The sequence below is a fragment of the Lepisma saccharinum genome, chromosome 17 (assembly GCF_977018435.1).
Source record: "Lepisma saccharinum chromosome 17, izLepSacc3.1, whole genome shotgun sequence".
NCBI classification, from domain to species: domain Eukaryota; kingdom Metazoa; phylum Arthropoda; class Insecta; order Zygentoma; family Lepismatidae; genus Lepisma; species Lepisma saccharinum.
The window spans coordinates 24,459,476-24,486,898 of NC_139245.1; the positions used below are offsets into that span (position 1 = coordinate 24,459,476).

At 38.6% G+C, this 27,423-nt stretch overlaps 1 protein-coding gene across 1 annotated transcript; it reads left to right on the forward strand.

Moving 5' to 3' along the window:
• The first annotated feature begins 2,622 nt into the window (after positions 1–2,622).
• LOC146001623 (uncharacterized) lies at positions 2,623–27,423 on the forward strand. Its single transcript, XM_083139170.1, has 4 exons — positions 2,623–2,782; positions 18,475–18,647; positions 20,500–20,638; positions 23,458–27,423. The coding sequence occupies exons 2-4, from the start codon at positions 18,487–18,489 to the stop codon at positions 25,450–25,452; spliced, it is 2,295 nt and encodes a 764-aa protein (XP_082995296.1). The 5' UTR covers positions 2,623–2,782; positions 18,475–18,486; the 3' UTR covers positions 25,453–27,423.

Below are 27,423 nucleotides of genomic sequence, written 5' to 3' on the forward strand. Positions count from 1 at the left end.
CTAAATAAAAAACATCTGGTTAATTAAGAACATTTTTTTTCAATATTCTCACTTATCATGGATTTGCTCCTTATATCATTTTCCTTCGCTTTCTGTCTCTTGATTTGATTCACTATACTTTGCTTTTCTTCCACTTTAAGCTAATTTGCGAAGATGAGCGTGAGTGATCATATAATGAACATGATATAGGACCAGTCTTAAGAAGGTGAACGTGCAGGTCGTGATTCGAACCAGGGACCCTTGGTGTCGTAGCACGCTGTGCTAACCCATCGGCAACCGTCTCGGTTTATTTTATTTCACTCTGTCCTTCTCACTCTCTAGAGTTTCTTTTATTTTTCTCCTTCTTCTTCTTTCATTGTTCGTATTTCTCTCTTTCCCGAGCTTCTTTTCTAATCTCTCCCTGTCTATTTTTTATTTCTTTGTCATTTACTTTTGTTATTTTTTCCTCTCCATTGTCATCTTATTCCTCTGCCTCCCCGTGTGTCGGTCTCCCTGATAGCTCAGTGATAACGTCGCCGACTCGTAATCGAGTGGGTCTGGTTCGATACCCGTTGGAGGCACATAGTGGTTAGCATCCTAATTTAAACTGTTGGCCCAGTCCTGGTGAGTCTTTCAGTAAATAAAAGTGGACTTAAAAACTAACTCAACAAGAGTTGAAATTTGAAAATTAACCAAACTTTTCCAGCACATTGGATCGGTAGATTTGGCCCAATTGACTAGGCCTCCTAGTTACACGCCTGTACCCTTTTGTCAAGGACAAAGTACAAAGGACAAAGTGCGACAAGTATGGACAGACTTGCAATAGCGTATAGATGTTGTAGACACAAGAAGAGGCACACAAACATTTTTTTAAGTTGGCGCATCACATGAACCACAGTATGCTTACAGTTCTTGTTTTTAATGTGTGAAATTGTAAAGAAGCTTTATGGGCATTCTGTATATAATGCCTGTTTTAAACCTTTTTGTTGTCATGTGAAACCATCCTTTGCTTTTTGGCGACTGAATAACAGATTTCGGAATCTTCGCAAGTACTTTCGCTCTTTCTTTATGCCTTGTAACCATCCATCAATAATTGACACATCTGGCTACTAAATGCTTTCCGATGTTTAAGCCCTTTTATCTCGTTGGTATTAATGCAAATCCTTGATTTTCATTTTCTATCCTAATGGATGAAAGAACATCGGCGCCACTTAAAGGTGCCTGCAGCCTCCCAGTAACAGGAAGATAAATATGATAACCAAGTATATGACGTCAACGTGGAAACAGAATTACGAACAATTTGGAGTGTAATGTATACTACAAACCAGTGACGATTTCGGGATACGGACATTGTTCTCGTAAAAGTAGTTAAGCATGAAATACGAGGAGTGTCTCATAAGTAGTGAACCTGATAGGGTTCCCATAGTTCAATCTGAAAATAATTTGCGACACTAGCCTAGTCACTTTATGAGTGCTAAAACACTTCCTTTTGGAGAGAGGGAAGAAGCATTACTAAATTTCCGCGTAAACATAAAAATGCAGCAATGATATCCGCTTTTCAGGGGAGGGAGGGAGACCAGAAAAAGCATATTGTTGTTGAACAACGATATATTCACTATATGATAGTAATAATGAAAATACTCCAGTGTCGCGTAAGGGTGTGATTCCACGCACTGAAGGACCTGGTTCCGTGTCCAATGCTGCTCTTTGTAAGTTGAGATGATCTTTTACTAAGTTCACATTATGCACGGAATAATCGGGACTAGAGAGTGGGATCCGAACCACACGTACCTCCATCGGATATCGAACCCGGGACCCCTTGATTACAAGGCGACTGCGCTAATGGGAAGACCCGATCTCTGCGAGTCTCAATCACTTCATAAATTTTATCTAATCATCACTCTTCCTCATCCTCACGATTAATCTAATGACGTAGAAAGCGGTGTAAAATTTGTATGAAAAATTTTCTTGTAACAAATTTAAGACTCCTTTTTGTATTATGCGGTTATTCACTCCTGGCTTAGATTACGGCTAAGATAGGGGAGAACATTTTAAAGTGGGATTCGAATCAAAGTTTCTAAGTGCTCTACAGTAACCATTAGGATGGGGAAGCAGGTTCATCTTGAGCGATGGGAAGAGAATCGAATCCTACTGCATCCGGATTCAGGTTCCAGGATTCCAATGCCGATTCTAAAAGCCAGTCTCACACGGTAGTTACCTCACTCCTTTATATTGAGGACGGAATATCTGATTGAATCTTCCCTAGCTTTTTTCATCGTCAGTTCAGGAAGGCGGCGGTTGGGATCCTTAAAATCGCTCCTCTATTTTCATTAGTAGTTGAATTGACTTAAGGATGTTTTTTAAAGACGATTTTTTTTATTTTCGGCCTGAGCACAAGAAGTAAGGACGCTGCAGGTTTATGCTCAATTCAGGATTGAGGTAAGTATCATGTGAGACTTGCTTAATTTTTAGTCCTTTGTTTGCAGCGTAAATTTCTTTTCCTGGATCTTTCTGGGAAGACAATAAAAAGTCGGGACGTCTGTCAGTCAGAGCAGTTGGCTGCGAATCGTTGCCCTTGTGTACTCGAGGAGGGAGGGAAAGGGAAAAGCACGTCAACGCCGCATATGTGTGGTGTCTCGCGTGTGTGCGAGCTGTGGAAGCCGGAGTTTCCTGCGCAAAAGTCGCAAGCGAGCTGGCGGATGCGATACGAGATACGCTCAGCAGATAGGATCTCTCGCAGCATGCTCGCGGACTACGGCTGCCACATCGGATTCTACCGCTTGCCCTCTACGAGAGCCTCTGGGTAAGTATATTGCGCTTGCTTCAGTTGCTCTTTCGTTTGAGTTATTTTACATCGCTTTTCTTCCAGTTTTGAATAATCGCGACGATGAGGATGAATGGTGATGAAAGGACATTCACAAACATGGACAGGGCAAGAAACCGGATAGGTGACAGAGCATCGGACTGTCAGAATGCAGTTTCCAGCGTGTGCAAAGTGATGGAGCCGTTAACTTTTGAGTGGCATTTCAGAGGTTACGCCTCACACCACAATCATCTTGTTGTGAGATGCAAATTGTGCAATAACCGACGGATATGCGTCTATCCGTATGAGAGCTAGAAGAGAAGGAGAGAAACGCGGAAAAAGAAAGAAACAATAAAAGAATAGGAGAGAAAAAAGTGTAAAACCGAAAGTGTGTGTGTGTGCGTGAGAGAGGAGGGGAGAGAAAGATGGAGAAGAGAAATTAACAAAGATATATTGAAAAAAGAAAGTGGCTGTGTGCACATTTGTGAGGGAGAGAGATAGGAAATAAGAGAATAAGAGAAAGAAACAGAATAAGAGAGAGAGAAGGAGAAATAAGTAAAGAAAGAAAGAAATAAAATAAGTGTGTGTGTGTGTGAGAGACAGAGAGAGAGGTACTGAGTGAGAATTGACGCATCTCTGGCAAGAGGTAAAATTTCATTCCTGCCAGAGATTACTTTATCCCCCACTCCCAATAACAACACAATAACCAAATTTATAACACAAAGATTTCCATAAGATTCTCCAAAGTAAACGTGTTCCTGAAGGAAGTATCGTTTCTTGCTTTCAAATGTAGTTAGTGCTGCTAAATGTATGCTATTATTGTTTATTTTTTTTAATGATTATGTTAAACGATATGACATAAATCGTAGGAATATCTGCTTCAACATTCTAACATTAAATCCTTGCACAAGAAGTAGGGGTTGCCGAACTGTTTACTTTAGAAGTCCATATATAAAGATCCAACAAATGTTAATTGGATTTATACATTGATTCTATTAAACAGCTAAGTTTGTTGCACAACAAGAAAGTGCCAAATACAAAATGTGATTACAAATCATAGAAAAATAGTTTATTTTAAGTATTGCGCACAGTATAAACCTAATGCAGCATGAAGTTGAATAATAAAGTACTAAGTATGTAACATATAGACTAGCATAGTAAGAGCAGTTTATTTGTATTTCGTTACATTTCAAATTATAGATTTCAACAAAATCTACTACGAGACTTCTAACACTGTAGAAAGATGTTAGAATTGATTTAAGTAATTTTGTGTTTCTTACATGTTTACCATGTATTTACAAATACAATATCTTATGTACTAAACATTCAACTTAGATTCTCTTCCTTTCGGTAACGTCTTGATTGATTCATTGAACTGGGTTATTTTATGTCGCTTTTCTACTACTTTTGGCTAATCGTGACGATGAGGATGAGTGATGATATGATCAAATTAATGAAGATATACTCACAAAGAACAGCCATGCCCAGATCAGGAATCGAACCCTGGACCGCTGTACTACCCACCCCGTGTAACATCTTATGAACAAACACGTTATCTTAGATTTTGTTCCTTTCTGTAACGTCTTATGTACAGTCATGGAAAATAGTTCTTGGGCCACGAGACCTACGATATCGTAACATCTTAAAGCCTGTTGTCTATGCAACCCAAATAACAAAATTGTCGCTTGGGTTTGCCTGGCGGACCTGGATTCTCGGGAATGATTGAGTATTGACAGCAGCGTGAGTCATACCCCCAGGCCCAGCCATAACAAACAACAGCTGGGTGCCGTGAGACCACCAGAAAAAGTTTCAGGAATTCGTTTCTTAACAACAGCTATTCGTAAGAAAATGTTCTCTTTACTGATATTAGAGTCATTGTCAAGAAAGTTCACTGAAATGGTGGTTTTCGTCGAATCATCATCGCGCAACACACATGCTGTCAACCCAGAAGTCCTTGAAAAAGATTGGAGTTAAAAACAACTACTTGACAAATGATAAGACGAATCGATATTCATTAGTTCCAACTTAGAATTTTGTGTAAGACATGGATCATCATGTCCTATCATCCATTTCATAACTTCATTAATCATCCTCATCGCCTTTGTTGACACCAAGTGCTAGAAAAGCAATATAAAATAAGCAAAATTAAGAAATTAATAAATGACATTTTCAGCGATTTCACGCAGCGACTCAGTTGCATGTAGACAAAGTTTCATTAATCGGGAACCAAGGGCCCCTCGGTGTGCTTCATTGTCATTTTCCCTCCACTTTGCCTGCCGCGATTAACCTGATGTTGATTAATGCACAATCCACAAAGTGCACCAAAGCGACGCATATTATGAATAGGTAAACTATATGATATTATGCTAATTTACAATTTAGTAATAAAATGTGAATTTTGGGGGCTTCAGTTAAGTGGCTGCACATCCATTACGTAATCGCGATATCATCAAATTGTACGAAGCGTGTCTACACCTACGTAAAGTGTCAGTCCCCGTCATAGGCGTGCGCAGACCCTCTGATTAGAGGGGGATAGCCTTGATTATATTTCAGGGCGGAAAAGAATAACGTAATTTCATCTCACTTGTTTAAATTTTATTGCATTGATGGGTGTGTTTATATATACACCCCTCCCCCCGCCACACACACATATAAATACATACATACATATCATGCACTTAAGAGAAAACCTTTTAGCAGCAGTACTTCTCTCCTCGGTAATATAAAATGCATTACAGAAAACAAATTGCGAGCAAAGCGACCAATAAATTTTCAGATCCAAATTTTTACAAAATGAAAACAATGTCGATTTAATATGGGAAAAAAATTCATGGAGCACCATATTATTCTCTTTTACAATTTTTTTTCATTTAGATCGTTTGGCGTCCAGGGTTAACTCCCGCCGACCCCTAGCTACGGCTCTGAACTTGACTAGACTGCAAGAAAAGCAGACATTGCGAGCGAAAAATAATGCAAGAAAGACGTGAAAACAAAATCCATCTGGAGTATCCTTTTGCTACTCTTAGATTCTGCTACTCTTAGATTCTGCTACTCTTGCTTTCCTTTACTTCCATGTTTGCCCCCTAAAATTGATTTCCGTTCAAGGTTGTGGGGGGCTGTGGTTTCGCCACTGCACCCCCTTCCCCCGTAGTTGCCTTTAGTGTTGCCCACGAGACGAGACTTTGGCCTGTCTCGTCTCGTGGAAATGCTGTGAAATGCTGTCTCGTCTCGAAAATATTCGTTTGTCTCGAGACACATGATCAATCTCGTCTCGAATTTTTAAAAGCCTGTCCCGTCTCGTCCCGTGGGCAACACTAGTTGCCTTGAACTTTCATCGGCTTGAAAATACTTAATTTTCTTTAAGAGTATAATATAGTTTAATAACGGCGATAGGATTCATCTATCCTAAATTTCTAGGTGAAAATATAATAATATAGGGGCATAGATGTCTGAAAGGGAGGCAAGGATTGCCACATCTTCCCCTTAGAAAACGAATGTCAACCAAAAAGTACGTTTTCACATGTATAATTTGATTTCAGTCATAATAATTTACATTAATTATTATAATGAGGATGCAGGAATGCGATAATGCAACACTATTATCGGGGTAATATGCCCCATGGAAAAATACCTTGCTTGTCTCTTCGTGGAAAAAATCTGCAGACGTCCATGATTAGGGGTGCATTTGCCCTCGCCCTGGCCCCATGGACGCACGCCTATGATCCCCGTGATGGAATATGTGGTGCAAAGCCAGGGCTTTAAGATCAAATTTGTTTTGTTATTGTTTTTATTAGTAATTACCTCAGTTTTCTTCCTCTGAAGTTAAATTATTCATGACGACGATTTATGATTACATTAAAGACATGAATGAACATACACAATGAATCCATTTTGGTCGGAACTCGAACTCGGAACCTTGTTCGGCAAGAAATAAAAATATCCATAAGGCATGAGTGTTTCATTGGAGATGTTCCTCTACTTCCGTCATTTTATCACTAATATATTTCTTTAATATACAATAATAAGTCACAACTACCTAAAAATAAATATTATTTTGCATTTTCACATGCATACTGTATGATTTTTTACGGTTAGAGTGTGAACTGGCACCTGTTTATTTAGATTGTTTATTATGTTTCGTGCGTAGTTAAAGATAGGAAATATGCTTGAGGAACGATTAGGGCTATAAGAATTCCGTCCGTGACGGAGTGGTTAGCACAGTGCGCTACGATGTCTGATGTCCTGGGTTCGAATCCTGTCGTGCGTATGGGTGTTCTTTGTGAGTGCCTCTTCATCAATTTCATCATATCACTCATCCTCGTCGTCGCGATTAGCAAGAGGTGAAAGAAAAACGACGCTAAATAAGAAAATAAAAAGACTTATAAGAATCAATCTTATTTCCGGACGTGTCCTACATTTTATAGTTGTTTCTGGCCTCCGGAAGGAATTTGAAAGAATGTCTTATACGTATTTTGAGCATCACGTAACTTCAAATTAGATGGAGAAACAAAAAAGTGAGGGAAGTCTAAGATAACGTGGTTCCTTGGAGAAGTATGCTTAAATCAAAGAGTATGCATGGTTGCTACTGGATGTTCGGAAAAACAATTACAATCCCAGCTCAGAAATTACTTCACGATTTTCTAGATCCGAAAAAGTCCGGATATATGTATAAAAATGCTTACTTTGTGAAGTTTTATCGATATAAGTGTCGGTAATTTGTTCGAAGTAACAAGTAATTTTTCTCATTATTGCAGAAATAAGGCACACAATTCTGTTTTTTCCCAGTGTATAGTAGTTTTTTACATATTAATAAACAAGAACTTCCAGACTTTGTTTACGAAATTGTGAATTTTTTCCTTCCCGAATTCATGGATTGTTTTCTCTTCCTGGCCCCACATCGACGAACAACGTTCTGTCTTACATACACAAGTTGAAATCACATACAGCCGTGCTATTAATTAGCAGTTGAGGAATTTTGAACTCAACCGTTCACTTCAACATTATTTTTTCAGCTGAAGATGTGTCATATTCTCGTTATATGCTAAGATGTCCTAGTAACCTATTATAGTTACTGCAAATACGACCGTGTTCAACATTTTGAGACAATTTGTCCTACTTTCCGCTGACGAGTCATCTGATAGCCCTATGTGTGATGAGAACTGTTTTTACTCAATTTCTGATATAATTTATGCCAGCATTTCCTTCAACTTCTATTACCTTGTTATTACCTCCAATGCTTACACAACTTTTCCTTCGTGCTCGACCTTTGGGTTCAGAAATGTTTACAACACCCCCATCTCCCGCGTGTAAATAGCAGGCAACAACACTCTGGAAGATCATAATGTATACAACTTGTTTACTACATATTTTACGAAAATATTAGAATGTTAGCTTGATATAACTGTGGATTGGAACGAACGAAATAAAATACCTGTTTTATACGCACACTGGAACGAGCGCAGGTCTGCTGTGAGTCACTCTGGCAGTGAAGGTCACTGATCGAAGCAGTTGGTGCTTGCTTACTACAAGCAGGCGCCTTATCTTTCCTCAAGGAAACACGGAAGTCTTAGTTACTTTCTTTCGCCAGACTAATGGTGAACATTTACAGGAACGTAAGGAGTAGTATCGTATTCTATTGGAATTAGATTTCGTGGTGTTTAAAATATATCATAACAATATGTAAATCTCTTTTGTGACCTACACTGAACTTATTTTAAAGTTTCATTGATATGTGAAAGCGGAAATTTAGAGATCCTTCTTCCTTACGATTTCTAAACAACCGAAGAGTGTGGTGAACGTGAAACTACTTATTGTTCGCATCAACGATATGCATTATACAAATGGTCCTTAATCAAAAACCCTATTACATCACAGGAAGTGATATTTAAAACAATTCTACCACGTATCCAACGTAACCAATATTCAGATTGATTCCAAGCTTCTGTTTGGGTTATTTTGTGTCGCATTTTTACCTCTTGCGATAATCGCGACGATGAAGATGATTGGTAATGATACGAATGCAATGCTACATCTAAGCCTTAACAGGTTTCAAAAATGGATCCTCTGGCTTTGTAGAGAGTTACGGTGATTTTTATTTTTATTTTCATTTGGTATTTTAAGTCCACTTTATGCACACAAAGACTAATCGAGACTGCATATACAGTTTAAAGTGGGATCCTAACCACTGTGTCTCCACCGGGTATCGAACAGAGGACTCCTTGATTACAATGCGACTCCTCTACTATAGCGCCATCGGGAAGGATGAGAGAGAGAGAGAGAGAGAGAGAGAGAGAGTTACGGTGACTACGATAATGAAGAATTGAAAGTAGCAGAACGCCTAAGCTATTCCTTTGTCAATATTGGAATCGTTAATGAATGTTATGAATGTCAGTTCAAATTGAAAAAAATAAACTACTTGTAAAAGATTTCCAGAGTGCCGTTACAAATCGTTAATTTCTCTCTTTCCACACATTACTTTGCTACTATGTAGATATTTGCATGCTAAGATGTAGAAAGTGCTGCATTTTCAGTGTTTGGAATTGCGATTTATTTCTGAGAATGGAGTGAGTAGTGGGAAAAGGATCACCTCACATGTTTGGATTATGCCTCCCCGCCAGAAAAAGACAAAATATATATCGGCTGTTGTTCTTATAAGGAAATATAACATGTATGAATTGTCTCAAGAAATATTGGAGCCTATTCAAATCCCTACGGAACAGGGGAGCCGACTTGTCAAAAATTATTGGGGGGCTCTGATCACTGAAATAAATTAATGAATGACTCATTCTCTCCCTTTTTTAAGTTTTGGCCTCAGAGTTCGGAATCTCATAAAAGCCCACGAATTCCTCAAAAATATCAACATTTTTATTCACAGATCTAATGCAGAATATTAATTGTCCACGGATGGATATGTCACAAGTTTCGTCAACCATAATAAGCAAAATATTCCCGACTTTTAATATCTGCTACCACGGAGCGCAAAACAGATCTCCATAATATATGAATGATCTCGTTCTGAATGTCATGTTAGAGCCATTTGTAGCCCAAACGTCCCATCCACTACCCTAGTTCATGCACATCGTCTCTTGAAACTCTTTTTAGTAAAACTTTTAACAATACTCATAATTACATACTTAGTATACAGTAATAAGTCATGTATTTTGCTGTCTCTGTTCATAGCCTCCCCCCCACCAAAGTTGATGGTTTAGCGGTCTCAGACCCCCAAATTGATGGTCTAGAACATTTCAAATGTGTATTTAAAGTTAAGTTCATGTTGCACAACTCAGAGTAAACTTTACAAGAGAAGCAAAATAATACATTAGGTCCTCTAAAGCAAAATGATTTGGGGGCTCTGCCCCACATCGTTAACATTGGGGGGGGCCTCGAGCCCCCCCCCCCAAGCCCCATGGAGTCGGCGCCTATGCTACGGAACTTGGAAGAAAGCCCACGTAGAGATTGGGAAGTTTTGTTACGACAAAATTGGGATGTATAGTAAATTAAAATGCAAAGTCCTACCTTGTGCTTTGCACCAAGCCATGAAGGCGTATAGGGGGTGTGGAGTTAGTGGAGTTAGGGCCCCACGCTTTCTTCATCAGGCGGAAGGTGGGAATGATGTGATCAGCACCACGCCCCTGGCCGCCATACCCCCCCCCCCCCCTCTTCCCCAGAGTTTCCTCCAGGTACCGACTTTATACGACGCTGGGTGGGCACCGAAGCAGCTTGAACAGGTGGACAAAATCCCGATTATCCCCCGTCGAGGATCGAACCCAGATCTCTCGCATGGTAATAAAACGCCCTAACGACTGTGCTACTGCAGCACATACAGTAATTAAGGCAAGAATTGTTTTAGCCTTTCGTTCAACGTTTTTAGGGGAATCATTTTCGGAGATATAACGGGTAGCTCTTGTCAGTTTTGCGACCTGGGTTGAGAAAAGGCGATTTTCTGACGAACAACATTCCACCTGACAAGTCACGTGACTTTCCTACATTTCCTGTGCCTGTTGGCTTTTGCATGAAAGACGAGTTGCTCTTGAGACAGACAGAATCACCCGATCACCTAATGGTGCAATGTGTGTTGCCTACCCTTCCGGTATTATTTACTGCCATTAAAGTCTTATGGGGAAGAACTTTTTTCCACCACTGTACGGTGGGATGAATAATCATTCTCAATCAAATTGTTCATCTTTGTTTCACGAAATGGAACTTCAAGAATTGAAACAAGCTGCTGACAAACTCTGCTTCAGCATGCGTATTCCTTATAAAACACGCAGGACGGAAGAGAAAATTAATTAAATTAGTCATGGATAATTTGCCCAGCAATACTTGTTAATTCCACTGTTTAAAAACATTCATCTTAGATTTTCTGTAATGTACAGTCACCGGCAATAAAAGTGGGACGCCTAGAACCTGTAATATTCGCTTCCCTGCAAGACTTTATGTGTGTTGGCTAACTCTACAGCATACGTGGATTTTTTTAGCCAATTTTCAATGGCAACTTTTACACACTGACATTTGATCTGGTATAACAGCTGATATTTTTCAAACTACCATTAAAAAAAATCTCCAAACTTAAGTTACAAAGACTAGAAAAATATTTCAGAATATTTTAAGTTACAATTTTAAAGCACATCCATAATGTTTTATTTTTACTGGAAGAAAAGTTACTGAAATTGTTATAGTTTTATGAACACACTCAACGAACATTTCCATAGGTACAGTGTCAGAAACAGAAATATATATATTTACATGTAATTTTTATTTGCATTAATCTAAGTGTTCAAATATTTCACATGGCGTGTACTAGGAAAAGATTTTCTACACAAAAACAACATACATCTATATTATAACAACATTAAGCCTTGTTTCCAAGATATGAAAAATTAAAATATGCTGACCAAAGCAGTAATTTATTTTATTATAAAAACATAAACTAAACGTAACGTTTCAAACTTCTAGCAAGGTCTTCTTTAGACTCTGCACCAAGTACAAATGTAACAAGGTACAAAAACAGGACGATATATATACACATGGAGGGGAGTGATGTTTGTTTACATATATCGTCCTGTTTTTGTACCTTGTTACATTTGTACTTGGTGCAGAGTCTGAAGAAGACCTTCCTAGAAGTTTGAAACATTACGTTTAGTTTATGTTTTTGTAATAAAATAATTACTGCCTTGGTCAGCATATTTTAGTTTTTCATATATCTATATGTATGGTACCAAAAAACAATACAAGCAATTTTAAGCGTGTTCCTTTAAAAAAACTATTTATATTTAAAAAATCCGATTTAAATTTTAAAAATCTTTAAAAATAATTTTTTAAAAATAAAAATCATGATTTTTTTCCACCCTGGTTTGTAGGTAACTCTGTAGTAACAATTCGAGATAATAACAGTAATAGTAAAAATATACATTAATGTTCAGTTTTTTTTAAATATATGCATTTCCTGTTAAAGCTGCACCTGAATTTTAGCACTCCGAAAAATGCCTTCTTTATAAAAAATCTCCCTTGAACGTAACGGCACGTGCTTTGTTGAAAAATAAATTGAGAAGAACCTGACGATGCGATTCGTCAATCAACACCGGAAACCGCGGATCGGCCGGACGGGGAGTGGGGGTAACGTGTAGATTTTCTATCTCCACCGTTGACTTTACTCTGCATTGTCAACAGTTTACACCTTGAGTCATCAAGGATTCGATAAATCTTTTTGACGTCTTCTTCTGAGACTTCCGGAAATGTATATCCTGTGTCCTGAACGGTTGTTTCTAACTCCATGTACAGTGGGATCCATGAGTATTACCGTGGAAATTATGCATGACTATTTTCATTAATTTTTCTCTTATGTCCGATGTGCTTTTAAGCGATGGCTTTTTATGTACGCTGGCGCAGAAGTTACCAACAGCATGTTTTGAGTTTTCTTTTAATTCTTGAAGCTTTTATTGGGGTCAAAAAAAGTGCACTAACATGGTGATGGGACAATTTGCACGGAAATGCTCATGGATCCCACTGTACGACCGCATTTTACTCCTTACAAAGTTTTTTGCAAATTTCATTCTATGCTTAGATAAGCGAATCCCAATTAGACTATAGTTTAAACTATTTGAAATTGGCATGCACCGTAAATGGAACCCGACTTCAAAGTGTTTGAAAGTGAGGCAAGGTTGACAAGTTATATTTGCGTGCAAGCAAATGATAAATAATATTGAAAACATTGCTACGAATTCAAAACTTCAGTTGAATAGATGACACTCACAATTGAAAACTCCCATGCGCAAGCCGGGACCCGAACTCGAGGACTTCTGAGTCTGAAACTCAGCTCGTGTCGGTTTCGCAAATGATATTGATGCAACATTAATCATAAGAGCAACTGAAATGTTGCGGTATATTCCAAATGAATTATGATCGTAAATATTTATCTATATTTCTTTCACTGGCAGAGGCGCAACCACGAATTTTTGTCGGGGGTGGGGGCAAGTACCATGATAAACGTGCCAATAATAATAATGTTATACTATTATTATTAACAGTATTATTATTATTAACATTTTCATTATTATTATTATCGTTGGCGGTACTAATAGTAGTATCAAAGACGTTATTATGCTCATACATCACGCAGAAAGGGGATAGATGCATTTGTGATGAAACAAACGATTTGAAATACGTTTTCAACACGTTCAATTTCACATTAGCTAATAATGGAAAACAATCACAACATATGTATGAGAAATCTAATTCTTTTCGTACATATGACATGTATAACTTTCATGTACAATATATGTTTTACACATATGCAACGTGTTAACACTAAATTGTGTACGTATTCAGAGTTTCTTTTATACACATCCTATACAACATATATTATTTAAATACATTTCATAATCAATTCATTCGCCTCATAACAACCCGCCGGTGGAGGTACATACTGGTTCCCACTTTAAACTGTAGTCCCGATTAGCCTTACTGTGCATAAACTGGACTTAAAACACAAACAAACTCATAACAAACCAACAGCAAAAATAACATAAAGTGTCTCTCAAATGTGTGGACTCCTTTTCCTCCAAACAATTATTCATGCATTCGAGATAAACTGTTTAGCAGCAATAATGCGAAGCACATAATTGGACTTACTTCTTCTCTCTCTGGTAATTTACAATGCATTACGGAAATTGGGAGCGAAGCGAGCAATAACATTTTTAGATCCAAATTTTTGCAAACTGAAAACAATATTGATTTAATAGGACGCAAATAATTTCACTGACCGCCATGGTATTCTTTTTTTTTTTACAATTTTTTTCATTTAGATCGTTCGGCACGCGGGGCCGACTCCCGCCGCCCCTAGCTAACACTGAACTTGACGAGACTGAGGAAAGAAGATAGTGCGAGCGAATCGAGCAAGGAAATTTCACGAAATGTATTTATATTTGCACAAAATTTGAAATTGAGGGGGGCAATTGCTCCTCTGTGCCACCCCGTACATGTGCTTATGGCCGCAGTCTTGCTTTTTTCTACTTTAATGTTTGCCTTCCTAGAATTGATTTCCGTCCTAGGTTGCACCACTGTTCACTGGCAAGTGCGTGCGATTGTTTTGATTTTATTCTGAAGAAACTTACCTGCATGGAGTACCAGGTCGGTACCGCCATAAAAGAAAGCACTGGAGAGAAGTAAATTTCCGGAATGGAAATCAATTTTTGTGCTTACTGCGACAGAAGCTAAAAAGGAAGGGAAAATAACCGAGTTTCCGCAATATCTTTGTATGATTTGCTTTAGAACACCCACCATTCTTCCCTTGGGGACGCCACTGTACCTTGTGTATATGGAGTGTTCGCCACTGCTCGGTACTGTGAAAAAAAAAAAAAAACTCGCAATGTAAACGTACAGACAGCCTTATAGTTTTTTCTCTTACATATTCTAGCTTTTCCAATCTTGATTCGAAATATTTAAAGGTCGAATACGGCTCTTGCCACGATGAAAGGTCGACAGCTGAATTAGGAAAATTGACATTCGTGCTTCATTACCTCACCGACATATTCCACACGAGCGCATTCTTCCCTCTACGGGATGTCCCCATGTGGCTACACACAGCAGCCATTATCTCGCACGTAAAGATCTTGTCGCAGTAATTAATGTCTAGTAGGAGGACTGGGGTGTGTCGTTGCGAGCAGCCACACCCAACCGTCACTAAAGAAGAACAAACTACTTTTATTTTGCAGCAAACAGCATAACTTTCCCAGGCATTGTACACGTTGCTTCTCATCGGGGGAAAACGACCTTGCTGTCGTTGTTTAGAGGTGAAAGTGATAGGGTCAAGTGAAAGACAATATGGTGTGGAGCACACAAAGTACCCTGTAACTGGGCACAATTGAGACTCCTCCGTCGCATAGCGAAGCCAGAGGTCTCAGGTTCGAACTCTGGGTATCATTGTGTTTGTCCCATCATCCAACCATTCCTCGCGATAAACCCAAGAGATAGGAAAGCGGCGACGTTAACATAAAGAGACCGCCTTTATTTTTACCTTTTCAGGAAATTTTCAGCAACTGTACCTTATTCTTTTTCATGCTACTCTTTTCCATTTTCCCGCAGTTGCCCTTAGCAACCCCAGGATGTTGCTGAGATGGTATCCATAACAAAGACCATGAATGTTCGCTTCCATGTCCCACTCCCTAGTTTCCCTCCCCCGTCTCATCTCGTCATCGTTAACATAACGGTACATCTGGAAACAGCGGCGTCACAAGCATCTGGACGAGGATGGGGGGGGGGGGGGGCTGCCAGGCCATTGATAAAACTTAAACAGCATAAATTTGAACAGTGTAAATAATTATCATGGATTTGATGATAGTTATTATTATACACTAATAATATTATTAGCTATGAACTAATAAAAATGCAACAATCACGTACGGAAGGCTAGCGAGATGAAGAGAATGGTCCATATTAGGAGAAAGTGATGGGAATAGGAAAAATACGGGGATAAATAACAAGAGAGAAGAAACAGAAGATCAAAGAGAAAGATAAAACAACAGAGATAACTCAAGAAAGAAGGAGAAAAGGAAATAAAGAGATAAAGAAAGATATTCGTAGAGGAGTGGTTACCACAGAGCGCTACGACGCCAGAAATCCCGGGTTCGAATCACAGCTGAGCATTGCTGTCCTTTATTAGTGTCCCTTCATCAATTTCATCATATCATCACTCATACTCATCTTCCTTATTAGCGAAGTGGCAGAAATGCACAGTAAAATAAACTAAATCAATCTATCATCACTCATCCGCATCGTTGTAATTAGCAAAAAGCTAATCAATCAAGAAATAAAATTTTAATACAGAACAATCGAAATATGTTTGACAAAATGCACCTTGAACAAAAATGCTTTAAAAAGAAGCGAAATTTAGCTAGCGGACAAATAAGTCACAAAGCACATTCATAATTATGCGAAATTTAGAAGATATGTAGCAAAATGAAGCCATATTTGAAGATAATTGAAGCCAATGTGAGCTAGCCAAGCGAGATATGACTGCCAACGGTTCTTTCATCCACGTGTGGCGTAGAACTGGGTCCCATATTAGCTCAGTCGGATGTTGAAACCACTTATCACAACACCGACAGGAACCGGAAAATGCGGCCATATATTAAAAAGAAGAAAAAAGTACAAAACATCAAAGCGAATAAGTTTCTGAACCGAACTGTCCAAAATACAAAAACACGGAATTACGTTTGCGTGCACGATTCTTAACAGTGAAAAACATAGTGTCATTTCAAATGCTTTTAATGCATTTTAAGCGGATACTTTTAGCAAAGCCCATCGCAATGGCTGAAGCAGTGCTGGGAATGAGTGCTATGGAATGGATGTTGAAAATATTATTGATGTAAAGGGTGTTTTTTTAAGAGTGATAGAACTTTCGATAGGGATAGCTGTCATTTATTTTGTTTTGATGACATGTTGTTTTGTCATTTCATATCAGTGAGCATTGGCAAATGATCATGGAAAGACTGACGCCGAAACAACGTTTACAAATTGTGGAAATATATTTCCAAAATCAATGTTCTGTTCGCCAAACGTTCGGAAATCAGTGCTGTCAGTGAATTGGCCTCCAAGATCATGTGACCGAACGCCACTGGATTATTTTCTTTGGGGATATGTAAAGTCTCTGGTTTATGCTGATAAACCAGCAACAATTGACGCTTTGGAAGCCAACATAACTCGTGTTATAAACGACGTACGTCCCCAATTACTTATTAAAAATTATTTTCAAAAAGTAAATGTCAGAAAGTTATCTTTCAAATAAAAACCCATATGGCTTCAAACTTAATTTTTTATGTGTCTTATTTCAATTCAAAGTTCTATCACTCTAAAAAAAAACACCCTATACATCTATCGAACAATTGGAAAAATTATCCCAGATAATCCGATTCATACTACAGGCTTGTGTGCAAAGGTTCTTGGTTCGATGCATAGGAGTACCTAAGTGTTTTGAATTCTATACCGTTCATTTCCCATGCTTATTGGGGTGGAGTGGTTAGCATAGAGTATATATTTATGTATCAGAGCGACACAATTGGGGAGAACGTGATAAATGTTTCAAAAATATGTAATGCATACTTACATTACTTGGTACATTTATTATTCTGCAAACCAGTCCGTTCGGGTTTGTACACTGAGCAAAGCATGGATGTGCCATTGCTTTTGCGTCAACACGAATGTCGCCCAATTGTCAACCTCACTTTAGCGAGGTTATGGCTTCTGAACCCATGCCCAGTCTATGGGATTTGTGTTGTGTCCTGTCCATATGTGTTTGTGATTATCTCTTCATCTAATTCATCTTATCATCATTCATCCTCAACTTCGCAATTAGCCAAAAGTGGCAGAAACGAGAAGAAAAATAAATCCATTCATTCAAAACGAATTTAATTACTTCAGCATTATTCTCATCGTTGCGATTAAAGCCATGCAAAATAACCGAAATAGAAAAAAGAAAAACTCAAGTGTAGGAACTTAAGTACAAGAATTTTATAGCCATGGAATCATACAGAGTGAAGAATATAAATTTATTATTTATTTCAGAGTTGACAAATTTTTTGAAACTTCCGGTTTCAATCTTGTTAGGGTGGAGAAAATATTAATTTCAATAATTATTTTAGATTTAGCGTTTATTAGGTCGAGTAAAGCAAATTAGTGTGTGTGCTACTTTAATTATAGTAGATTCAAAGCTTTTTATACTAATGCCTTGTAATCAAGGGGTCCCGGGTTCGATACCCGGTGCAGGCACATAGTGGTGCGGATCCCACTTTAAGCTGAAGGTCCAGTCCCGATTAGCCTTACTGTGCACAAAGTGGACTTAAACACCAAACCAATCAATCAATCCATCAATCTTTTTAGACTAAGAAAAATAAGTATTTTTTCTAGATTTGTAATCTTAATTACGGAAATAATATTTCTTTTAGTCATTATTTTATGTTTAAAGTTTCTTACGGCGAATATAAAGCAAAGTTAAAATTAGTACTAGATATGCACTTTTTGGACGGAGATTTGTTTATGACGCGTATAAATTATTCTACAATTGCATCCTTTAGTAGATAAAGAGGGTCGTTTTAGTAATTACTGTAGATTTGAAGCATTTAAGGGCTGTGAAAATGAATTTCAGTTAATATGATCGAAATATTTGGATGAGAAAATTACTTTTGTTTTCGTTGCAGTTGAAGATCCACATGACGTCTGAATACGTAATTTTGCTGACGTGGGCCTTTTCGTCACTGGTTTCTTCGGACCAGTTGAGAATCGACGAGCCGCAATGGGACCACATCCGCTGTTTGCCGAAACTCTACCAGTGCAATCGACAGGAAGCGAATGGCACTACCATGCCATTAAGGTACCGTCCGTACAGCCAACGGCAAAGTTAACAATAGAAAGATTGTCCATAGCTATTTTAATTATTTTTTATTCTACATCCTGGGTCGTTTTAAAGAATGGAATTCTGTTGATGTGAAGTAGACATTACCTTCTGCTTATTTATGTTCATGTTTCAATTCACGAATATCACCCCGTGGAAGACAGACTGAATGAACAATTCGCCTGTTATTACCTTTGCTGTTAGATTTAATGTTCATAATTGAGTATTGATTGATTTGGTTTGTTTTACTTCGTTCTTCTGCCACTTTTGGTTAATCGCGAAGATGGGAATGAGAGACATGATGAAATTGATGAAGGGAACACAAAGAACACCCGGGATTCGAACCGGAACCCCTAGCGTCGTAGCCAACCACTCCGCTACTGAGGTCGGGTTATAATTGAGTATGCTTACCAGTACTTACTAACCATAACCCTACAGCTCTACAGCACCTTGGCGGGCCTTGGCTTACCTACCGACTGCTGGTCTCCCTCCCACACTGTTCCTTCGTCACCTGTTATAGCGTGGAGGTCTCAGACCAGTGTTGTGTTGGGGTGACGGGTGATCAGCCCGACGAACCCCCAGCCGTTATTGTAGGTCTTCTTGACCAGGTTACGCTCACTCACTCGGAGCTTCCCAATTTCCTCACGATGGTGGGTTGCCACCGGCCCTATACGTAGGCCGAATAAATTCCGACCAGAGCCGGATTCGAACCTACGCCGTCCCGCAGCGAACGATCTCAAGACGAGTGAACGCCTTAACCCGCTCGACTACGGAGGAGGACACCAGTACTTACTACCTTCATAAAATATTCAAATCAACGCTATTGTTTGCTTGCTTGAGTTTCAAAAATATTGGAACTCACTAGAGATGAAAAGTATCATAAAATCTAACAGAATTTAGTCCTCCAGCAAGCTTCCATCATTTTCCTCCTCAAAGAAAGCAACAAATCTCAGTCTACTGTAGAAACATATGTCCATCTCACCCCAGATACTAACACAATAAAATCCATAAGGTTTGATACCCGATAGAGGCACATTTAACAGTGGTTCGGATCCCACTTTAAACTGTAGGTCCAGTCCCGTTTAGCCTATCTGTGCATAAAGTGGGCTTAAAACAACAAACTGATAAACCTTCATTCATATATATGAAGGAGAACGAACCCACTTCACAGCTTGATATACTTTACATAGGCATATTACTTTCTCTTTAATCCAATTCTGACAAGATTACTGTGTGTTTAAGGGTGAAACATCAACATTAGTGTGTTCTTTAGTGCACTTGTTTTGACATTTTACGTTTTGAAACGTCACACAACGATCTGATACGTTTTATATCCTTCCGTTTTTATTTATTAGTTACTTTTATTGTGAATTGTAAGTTTAAACTTGGTGTTCTGCTTGTGCCTTTAGTCATAGATCAGCGCTGGCAAGTAGAAGGGGCATCACTAATCGCACACTTCTCCGCCACCATTCTTCGTCAAGTTCCGCCCTTCGTCTTCTGACGTCAGGGTTTAATACATTCGTTGATAGGTTAGGCATGCTAGGTTTAGTGCTCCTAGCATTAATACACTGCAATTTTTGTGACGTCACAGGTCGAATAACGGGGCTTAAGAAGGTGGTTGAGAATTGTCTTATAAGTGAGACTCGAGGGGTAGAGGACAAGAAAAACAAACAAAAAAAAAGGATTTTCTACTAGAACATGCTGTAGTACTGGCAACTCAGAAAAAGTAACAATAATTCTTTAAAATATGAAGTCAGCGTGTGGAAGAACTTAAATATTTTTGCTCTCGCCTTTAAGATGTTAAATTCAACATTATCTTTATTTTCAACAGGCTCTGTCAATGTGATGTTGACTGTGGGAAGTTTGGGGACTGCTGTTATGACGAAGCGAACAAGCTGTTTGAAATCGAAGAAGTAAACAACGCTGAGATGTTAAAGGACTGGTTGAAATGTGAAGCCTTGGGAGACGGCGTGAGTATTTCTATCTTCAAATTCATGTCCCACGTGAGGCTTTTACGCACGTAAGCTGATTTGTATATCTCGTAATGTTTCTAGTGTGGAAGCCCGACATATGGAATGAATGTTTCGTGCGAGATCCACAATTTGAACGTGGTCATCCACACTTTTGGAACACCCTGTGCGTATATAACACACACTACGTACAATGATCTTTATATACCTTTTCTTGCCCAGAGATCAAAACATTCTTACTGTTCCATCCAATGTCTTCTCATAACTTAGAAACAAAAGTTCTTATATCTAAAGAAGCTAGATACATATGTATTTCTCTTCTTTGACTCTTTTGAGACAAAAGATGTATACGATTGCCTTGGCACTAGAGTTCAAGAATCTTGAATTGCAACACACCCACATTGTTTGACAAATTACCTGCAACATTTTGCAAGAAAATTCTCAGATTATGTTTGGTTGGTTGGTTGATTTGGTGTTTTAAGTCCACTTTATGCGCAGTAAGAATAATCTGGACTCGACCTACAGTTTAAAGTGGGATCCGAACCACTGTGTGCCTCCACCGGTTATCGAACCCGGGACCACTTGATTACAAGGCGATGACGCTACCACTGCGTTATCGGGGAGGCTCTCTCAGATTTTGAGTCCGAGTGTATTTTGTAGCATAAATAAATATTATGTTTAACTTAATTTTCAATTTTCAATTTCCGTTATTTTCTATCATCGCGATGATGAATACCGAACTGGTGAAATGGATAATGGGACAAACAGGTGCCTATAAACATAGGACTGACTTGCGAGAGTCTCTTGCCTCGCCCCAAAATTTCAGGTATATTAAAATTTCGTATTTATATTTGTATTCGTATTTTTGTTTACCTCCTGGGATATGAGTAAAGTAATGAGGAGTAATATTTATGATTTCGCATATGTAACAGTTATTTAGCAAAATAGTCCTGGACACTATTTTTATGGGGTGGAAAACTTTTCGATTAAATGCCCCCTTCCACAAGTTCCATATTTGTCTGAAAGTCCGAATCTGGGGCCTATGCTTCGTAGAACGTCATAGACTCGCTAGAGTCAATAGTATATATTGTGCCTATAGCATGGCGTGACAAAATACCGTTGAGTAAAAAAGGCCCTCCATTTTCCCATCGGCATTTTAATATACCTGAAAATTTTTTGGGAGGCAAGTGACCCTCGTAAGTCACATATTTTTACAGGTACGTGTTTGTCACATTATCCATTTCACCAGTTCAGTGTTCATCATCGCGATTGTACAAAGAGAGATAATAAACGTAAAATAATAAAAATTGATAGAAAGAGAAGAGACTAGCGCTTCAATTTACTATCGATATATGGATTCTTAAAGCGACGTCATATGATTTAATCACACACTTCGTTGTCACACATTGTTTCATATTATTCACCTGTTGGAATACTTGATTGTAAACCACAAAACATATAGCATGCACAAGCGTAAGAAATTAATTTCACCCAGTAATTAGATTTCCAGGTACTAGACTTGACATGCCAAGTCGTTTTCACGTTCAGAAGACACAACGGCGCTTATGGAGAAACCGTACAGTGTTGCCAATACAGCGCTAGCTCATGTCACCGGGAAATGATGACCTTCCATCACAATGAAGTGTTACATATTTTGTATAAAATGATAATTATATGTAATTATTAATATTAATATTATACTGTGAACATTACAGTTCATTAGCATGTCATTTTCCCATTAGATTTAATTTAATACACAGGCACATTTAATATTCATTCGCCTTTCTCTGTAATTATTTCATAGAATAACATTGAGATATGGTAATGTGTTACATATATATATATATATGTATAAATTCATTATTGTCTATGAATTTATGTGTACGTTGGAAACTGAAAGGTGATCTTCATTTCAGTATTAATGTCGACAGTAATGTAAACAAAAACAACGTGTATTTGCGACAGCACTAATGTTGCTCACAACAGCAGCATTGGAAATAATTGTCAATTATTAAATTAAAGTAATTGCAATTCTATTATAACAAACTGAATGAAGTTAATATTTTTACTGAATGGAAATAAAATAACAACTCGAAAACTTGGTGGTGATTAGCCGGAATGCTGCGGTGAGTCAGCTCAAGATGGCCAGACAACGTCCCCTTACTTCGCGCGCGGTTCGGGTTAAAAAGAAACTCCAAATGCATGGAAGTAATATTTCTGGGAACCTTTGAGTGGTTATAAAAAATAATTTCATTATTTTCTTCACAACTTTGTCGCTGGAAGTTTTTACTTGGAATTACAGAACAAAAAATTGCCGCGACGACATTTTCTACTGCACGAATATAAACAATCTCCACATACTTTATTTGAATATTTTTTAATGCGAATATGCTTTAAAGTATTGATAAATTCTGAGCACCACCATCACCTATGACAATTAAAAAACAGTGTCAATTTTTTTAATAATGAATGCTTCAATTTTACGGCATGTTTCAACGTTAGGAATGAAAACAATGTAAAAATTTTGTTTTCACAGAAAATTTGCGTTTATAATTTATCTAAAAATATGTAAACAAGTTACCACTTTTTTGTGCTCACCATCGTATTCTCTACAAAATTTCCTGCAAAACTGCAGGTACCGATTTTACGTAAGCTACATTTGTAAATCGAGAAATTTCACATCAGCACGCTCGTATTTTCCCATAAGAAAAGCATTGTCCATAAGAGGCCATTGTGTCTTCTGAACGTGAAAACGACTTCTAGTCTACTCTACTTAATACACTCTCAACATACAATACAACATATTTCTTTTTTTCCAGGTGCAAGCTTACGTTGTTTCCGACTGTCCAAGCAACTACCAGGACAGTTTGCTTCATCAGAGATGTCTTCGTCGAGACATCCCCAAGAAGGAGTACACTCACGTGTTCGACATGCCCGTGGCGCACAACGGACTGATGTATGCCAACGTGTTCTGTGCGACTTGCCACGGCGTGGTAGGCGTGTCGCCTGTTCAGATCGAATGCCCGCACGGAATCCAGAAGGACGAGTTCAAAAAGTCCGCAACCTATCAGCCCGGGAAGCGATCGTGGAGGCTGGCTGATGGGAACGTCTGCCGGATGAAAGTCAAGCATGAATTTCCCTTACGGAAATGCCAGGACCATATCTCTAAGTGTCCGCCAACTTGGAACATCACGGACACGGTGAGAGCGTGTGAAGCGTACGCTTTGCCCGTCGTGGACGTGATAACTAGTTACAACAACCAACACTGTGCCTTGTGTAACGGCGTCGAAATTAGCAATTTAACCTGCTTCTTCTCAATATGGAAGGTTTTCTTCTCTCCCGCACCATCCTTCAGCATCATCTTCGACTTCGGCATTGACGACAGCAAGGTCGGAACCGTCAAACGATGCAGGGACGACCATTTCTGGGATCCTCTGCACGAAACATGTATACCAGTAGCCTGCAGCGACTGTGAAGGACATTTCAACAAACCGTCTTGTAAGAAAATTACATTAAAGAGTGGGGAGTATGAAGAGATAAAGAATGGCACACGCATACAGTACTTGATCCACCAATGGGAGACAATTCTTGATGAAGACAAGGTTCACAGAAACGGCAGCGTTATCTGGACATGCGAGAACGTCCTTCATAACACGACTCCTGGACACGAGGGTCCAGCTGCTGGGAATCTTAAAGACGGGACATTCTGCAACAAAATACACCTAAAACCTGACGAATACGAGTCTATTAGGACCGGTACAGCCACGGTGTACTTGATTCGTAAGTGGAACACAACCTTGAACGACAGTCACGTGTTTCGGGACAACATGTCCGTTTGGACATGCCAGCATTTCTTGCTTGACATGACATCCGAGGATATATCCAAATTTGAAGATATCGAAGAATACCTCACTACTATTTGCCTGTCCGTGTCCGTCGTGTGCCTTGCGATGCACGTTTTGATATACGCCTCTCTGCCGGGTCTGCGAACGCCGCACAAGACAAACCTCAACTGTCTCTGCTGGACGCTGATGCTTGCACATGGACTCTTCTTGCTCGGGGCGTCGGAGACAAGCGAACGAGCCATTTGCATCGCGATTTCCTCCTTCCTCCACTTCCTGTTTCTATCCGTTCTCTGTTGGATGTTCGTGATCAGCTCCCACATATGTCACACCTTTTACAAACTGGTCCTGCAATCCACCGTCTGCAAGCCAGACAAAAACTGGAAGTGTGCAATATACGCTTGGGGCATTCCGGGATTGGTCGCGTTCGCTGCCTTTATAGTGAACCAGGTTAAGAACGACATAATCATCAGTCCAAAGTTTGCAGAGGGGGCGTGCTGGTTCGGTAATAGACTGGGTCTAGCTGTTTGGTTTGCAATACCAGCAGCCGTGATACTCATGCTCAATATAGGATCGTACGTAATGACGGTGTACTGTATTCTGAAGCACACTAGAGCCCAGAAAGATATGAGCAAAACAAATAAAATAAGCGGAAGCAAGAAAGTTACCTTCTATCTGTATTTGAAACTTGCTGTTCTAATGGGTCTCACGTGGACGTTCGGCTTCTTGTCTACCTTGACCAACTGGACTTTTATGCGATACCCTTTCTTGGTCTTCAACGGTTTGCAGGGATTGTTCATCTTCCTGGCGTTCGACGTGAAAGTCAAAGTGTTCAGGTTGCTCCATCAGAGACTATTCGGGCGGTTTTTGAAGAAGAAGACGCCACGTACTCCGACCATCAGGATAGAGGAAGTGACATCATCTGGACAACTTGAATCGTGCAAGAGCACCAGTACTTCCGTCTTGCCGTAAACTCTGAAGAAAAAGAAGTCATGAGAGTGACAAAGCATGGAAGCTGAAACGATCTTCACAGTTGGTTGTGATTCATCCAGTAACCTCTCATATTAAACCGAACAGGGCGAGTGACGCATGGCAAAACACATCTGAAACGCTCATGTAGGGCTCGAGAACATGATATATGTACGATCGTGATCTTCATCTCAGAATTTCTCCAGCGTGTCTTAAGACTTATGAGTGACTGTGTTAATGATTTGCAAAGCTGTACTTTGAGCACACCGCAACTGGAAATACAAGTATGTTACGTATTGAGCGATGTGCCTATTCAGCATTTGATTGGTAATGAACTACTATGCATCTCTCATTCAACTATCTGTTCCAGCAAGTCTAATCATTTGCACATGCCAATTAAAGCTACGCTTTACGGAATTCACATGACAAAGAAATAACACGGAGATGCAATCTTGTCCGTCTCATATTTAAAAAAAAAAATGCCGTTAAAGATTCACAATGGGTTCACCCTAAGCAATGTTCCACAGCTTGTTGAGTACAAAAAATGATGGACAGGTATAATTACATATGATGGGCTATCCACACTGCTTCTTGTGTTATCATATTCAATTTACAAACAACACAAATGTCACAAAGCTATAATAATTTTCATATGTACTTACATTAATACATTTCTCTACAATAATTCACACGCGCGCACATACACACACACACACACATTGCAAAAACGCTAAATGTCAAGTTGAAGTATACAGGTGGATCCGATTCAATGGCCTCACGTGGATGACTTTGACTTTCTTATACAATTAATCTTCCAATATGCGTTAACTTACACTGAATTATCCTTGTGGGACGTTAGTTAAAAATAAACACACACCTAGAACTGTTGTTTTGTGGAAATTTGTGAAGGGCTCCAATTTACGTCGCACGACAATTTAAGACAAGAATAGACCAATCCTGTGTATCAATACTAATAATACTAATTATTCTCTCCTCTCTAACGATGCTTATTCGACCCTACAAACCACTCTAAAACAGAAAAAGAATGTGACAAAAAATTACAATCATTAAACAGACTGGCATGAGTGAGGTCAGTTTCTATGACGGTGCAATATTACAAAAGGAACTAAGCAAGTTCGAAACTGCCTTCCTTACGTTTTTACTATGAGCTTGAATTCTAGTTCAGCAATGTTCGAAGGCTGTAGCCCACATACAACTTTAATATAAAGTTAATTGTGAATATGTTGACATATGTTTAAGCTTAACTGTTAAAATGAACAATATTTTTGTCTAACGTACTGCAAGTTGGTACTAAACGAACAAACCACCGAAGTAATTTTTACGAAAACTTTATTTCACATTTTATACATAATATTTAACATTGTTTCAAAGTTACTGAATTTCTTATATAATTACGATTTCGAATTTCATAACCTACAGTCGACAGTTGTTTTGAAATAATAATACGAATACAACTACTTTTTATTTACTAGAGATGTAGAATAACGAGGAGAAAATATTAAAACATGAAATTAACTTTGAGCTTCAGATAATTTTCAAAACAGAAAATGTCCATATTGACGAATATTTCTGTTTAAAAGAGACAATTTGCTAAAAATGACATAAAAAGAGCAGAGTTTGAGTACGAATATTATTATGCCTTATAAAATCTAAGTGACCTTCATATTATAGACGCTAGGTTGGGTTCCTGGTTAGAATCATGACTAAATATGTATATTTATTTATTGTTGTTCTACCATCTCGTTCAATTGGTTCATTATTCATTCTCAACGTCTTGACTAGGTTAAGGATGGTATGTAATGGAAAATCCAACATGCGGAAAAAGTATAGAAATTGAAGTCAAAGACCGGAAGACGATCAGCCACCTGATTTTTCCTAATTTCATTCTCATATTATTATATATATATATCACTATAAAATACATCTGTAAATAAAATGTGAATGAATAACAAT

What these genes read in the sequence shown, in the direction of transcription:
- LOC146001623 (XM_083139170.1), top strand. Translation starts at nt 18,487, where the DNA reads ATGACGTCTGAATACGTAATTTTGCTGACGTGGGCCTTTTCGTCACTG. An exon ending in GGCACTACCATGCCATTAAG is followed by an intron (nt 18,648 to 20,499) that starts GTACCGTCCGTA and finishes TATTTTCAACAG; the next exon opens with GCTCTGTCAATGTGATGTTG. An exon ending in GTGAAGCCTTGGGAGACGGC is followed by an intron (nt 20,639 to 23,457) that starts GTGAGTATTTCT and finishes CTTTTTTTCCAG; the next exon opens with GTGCAAGCTTACGTTGTTTC.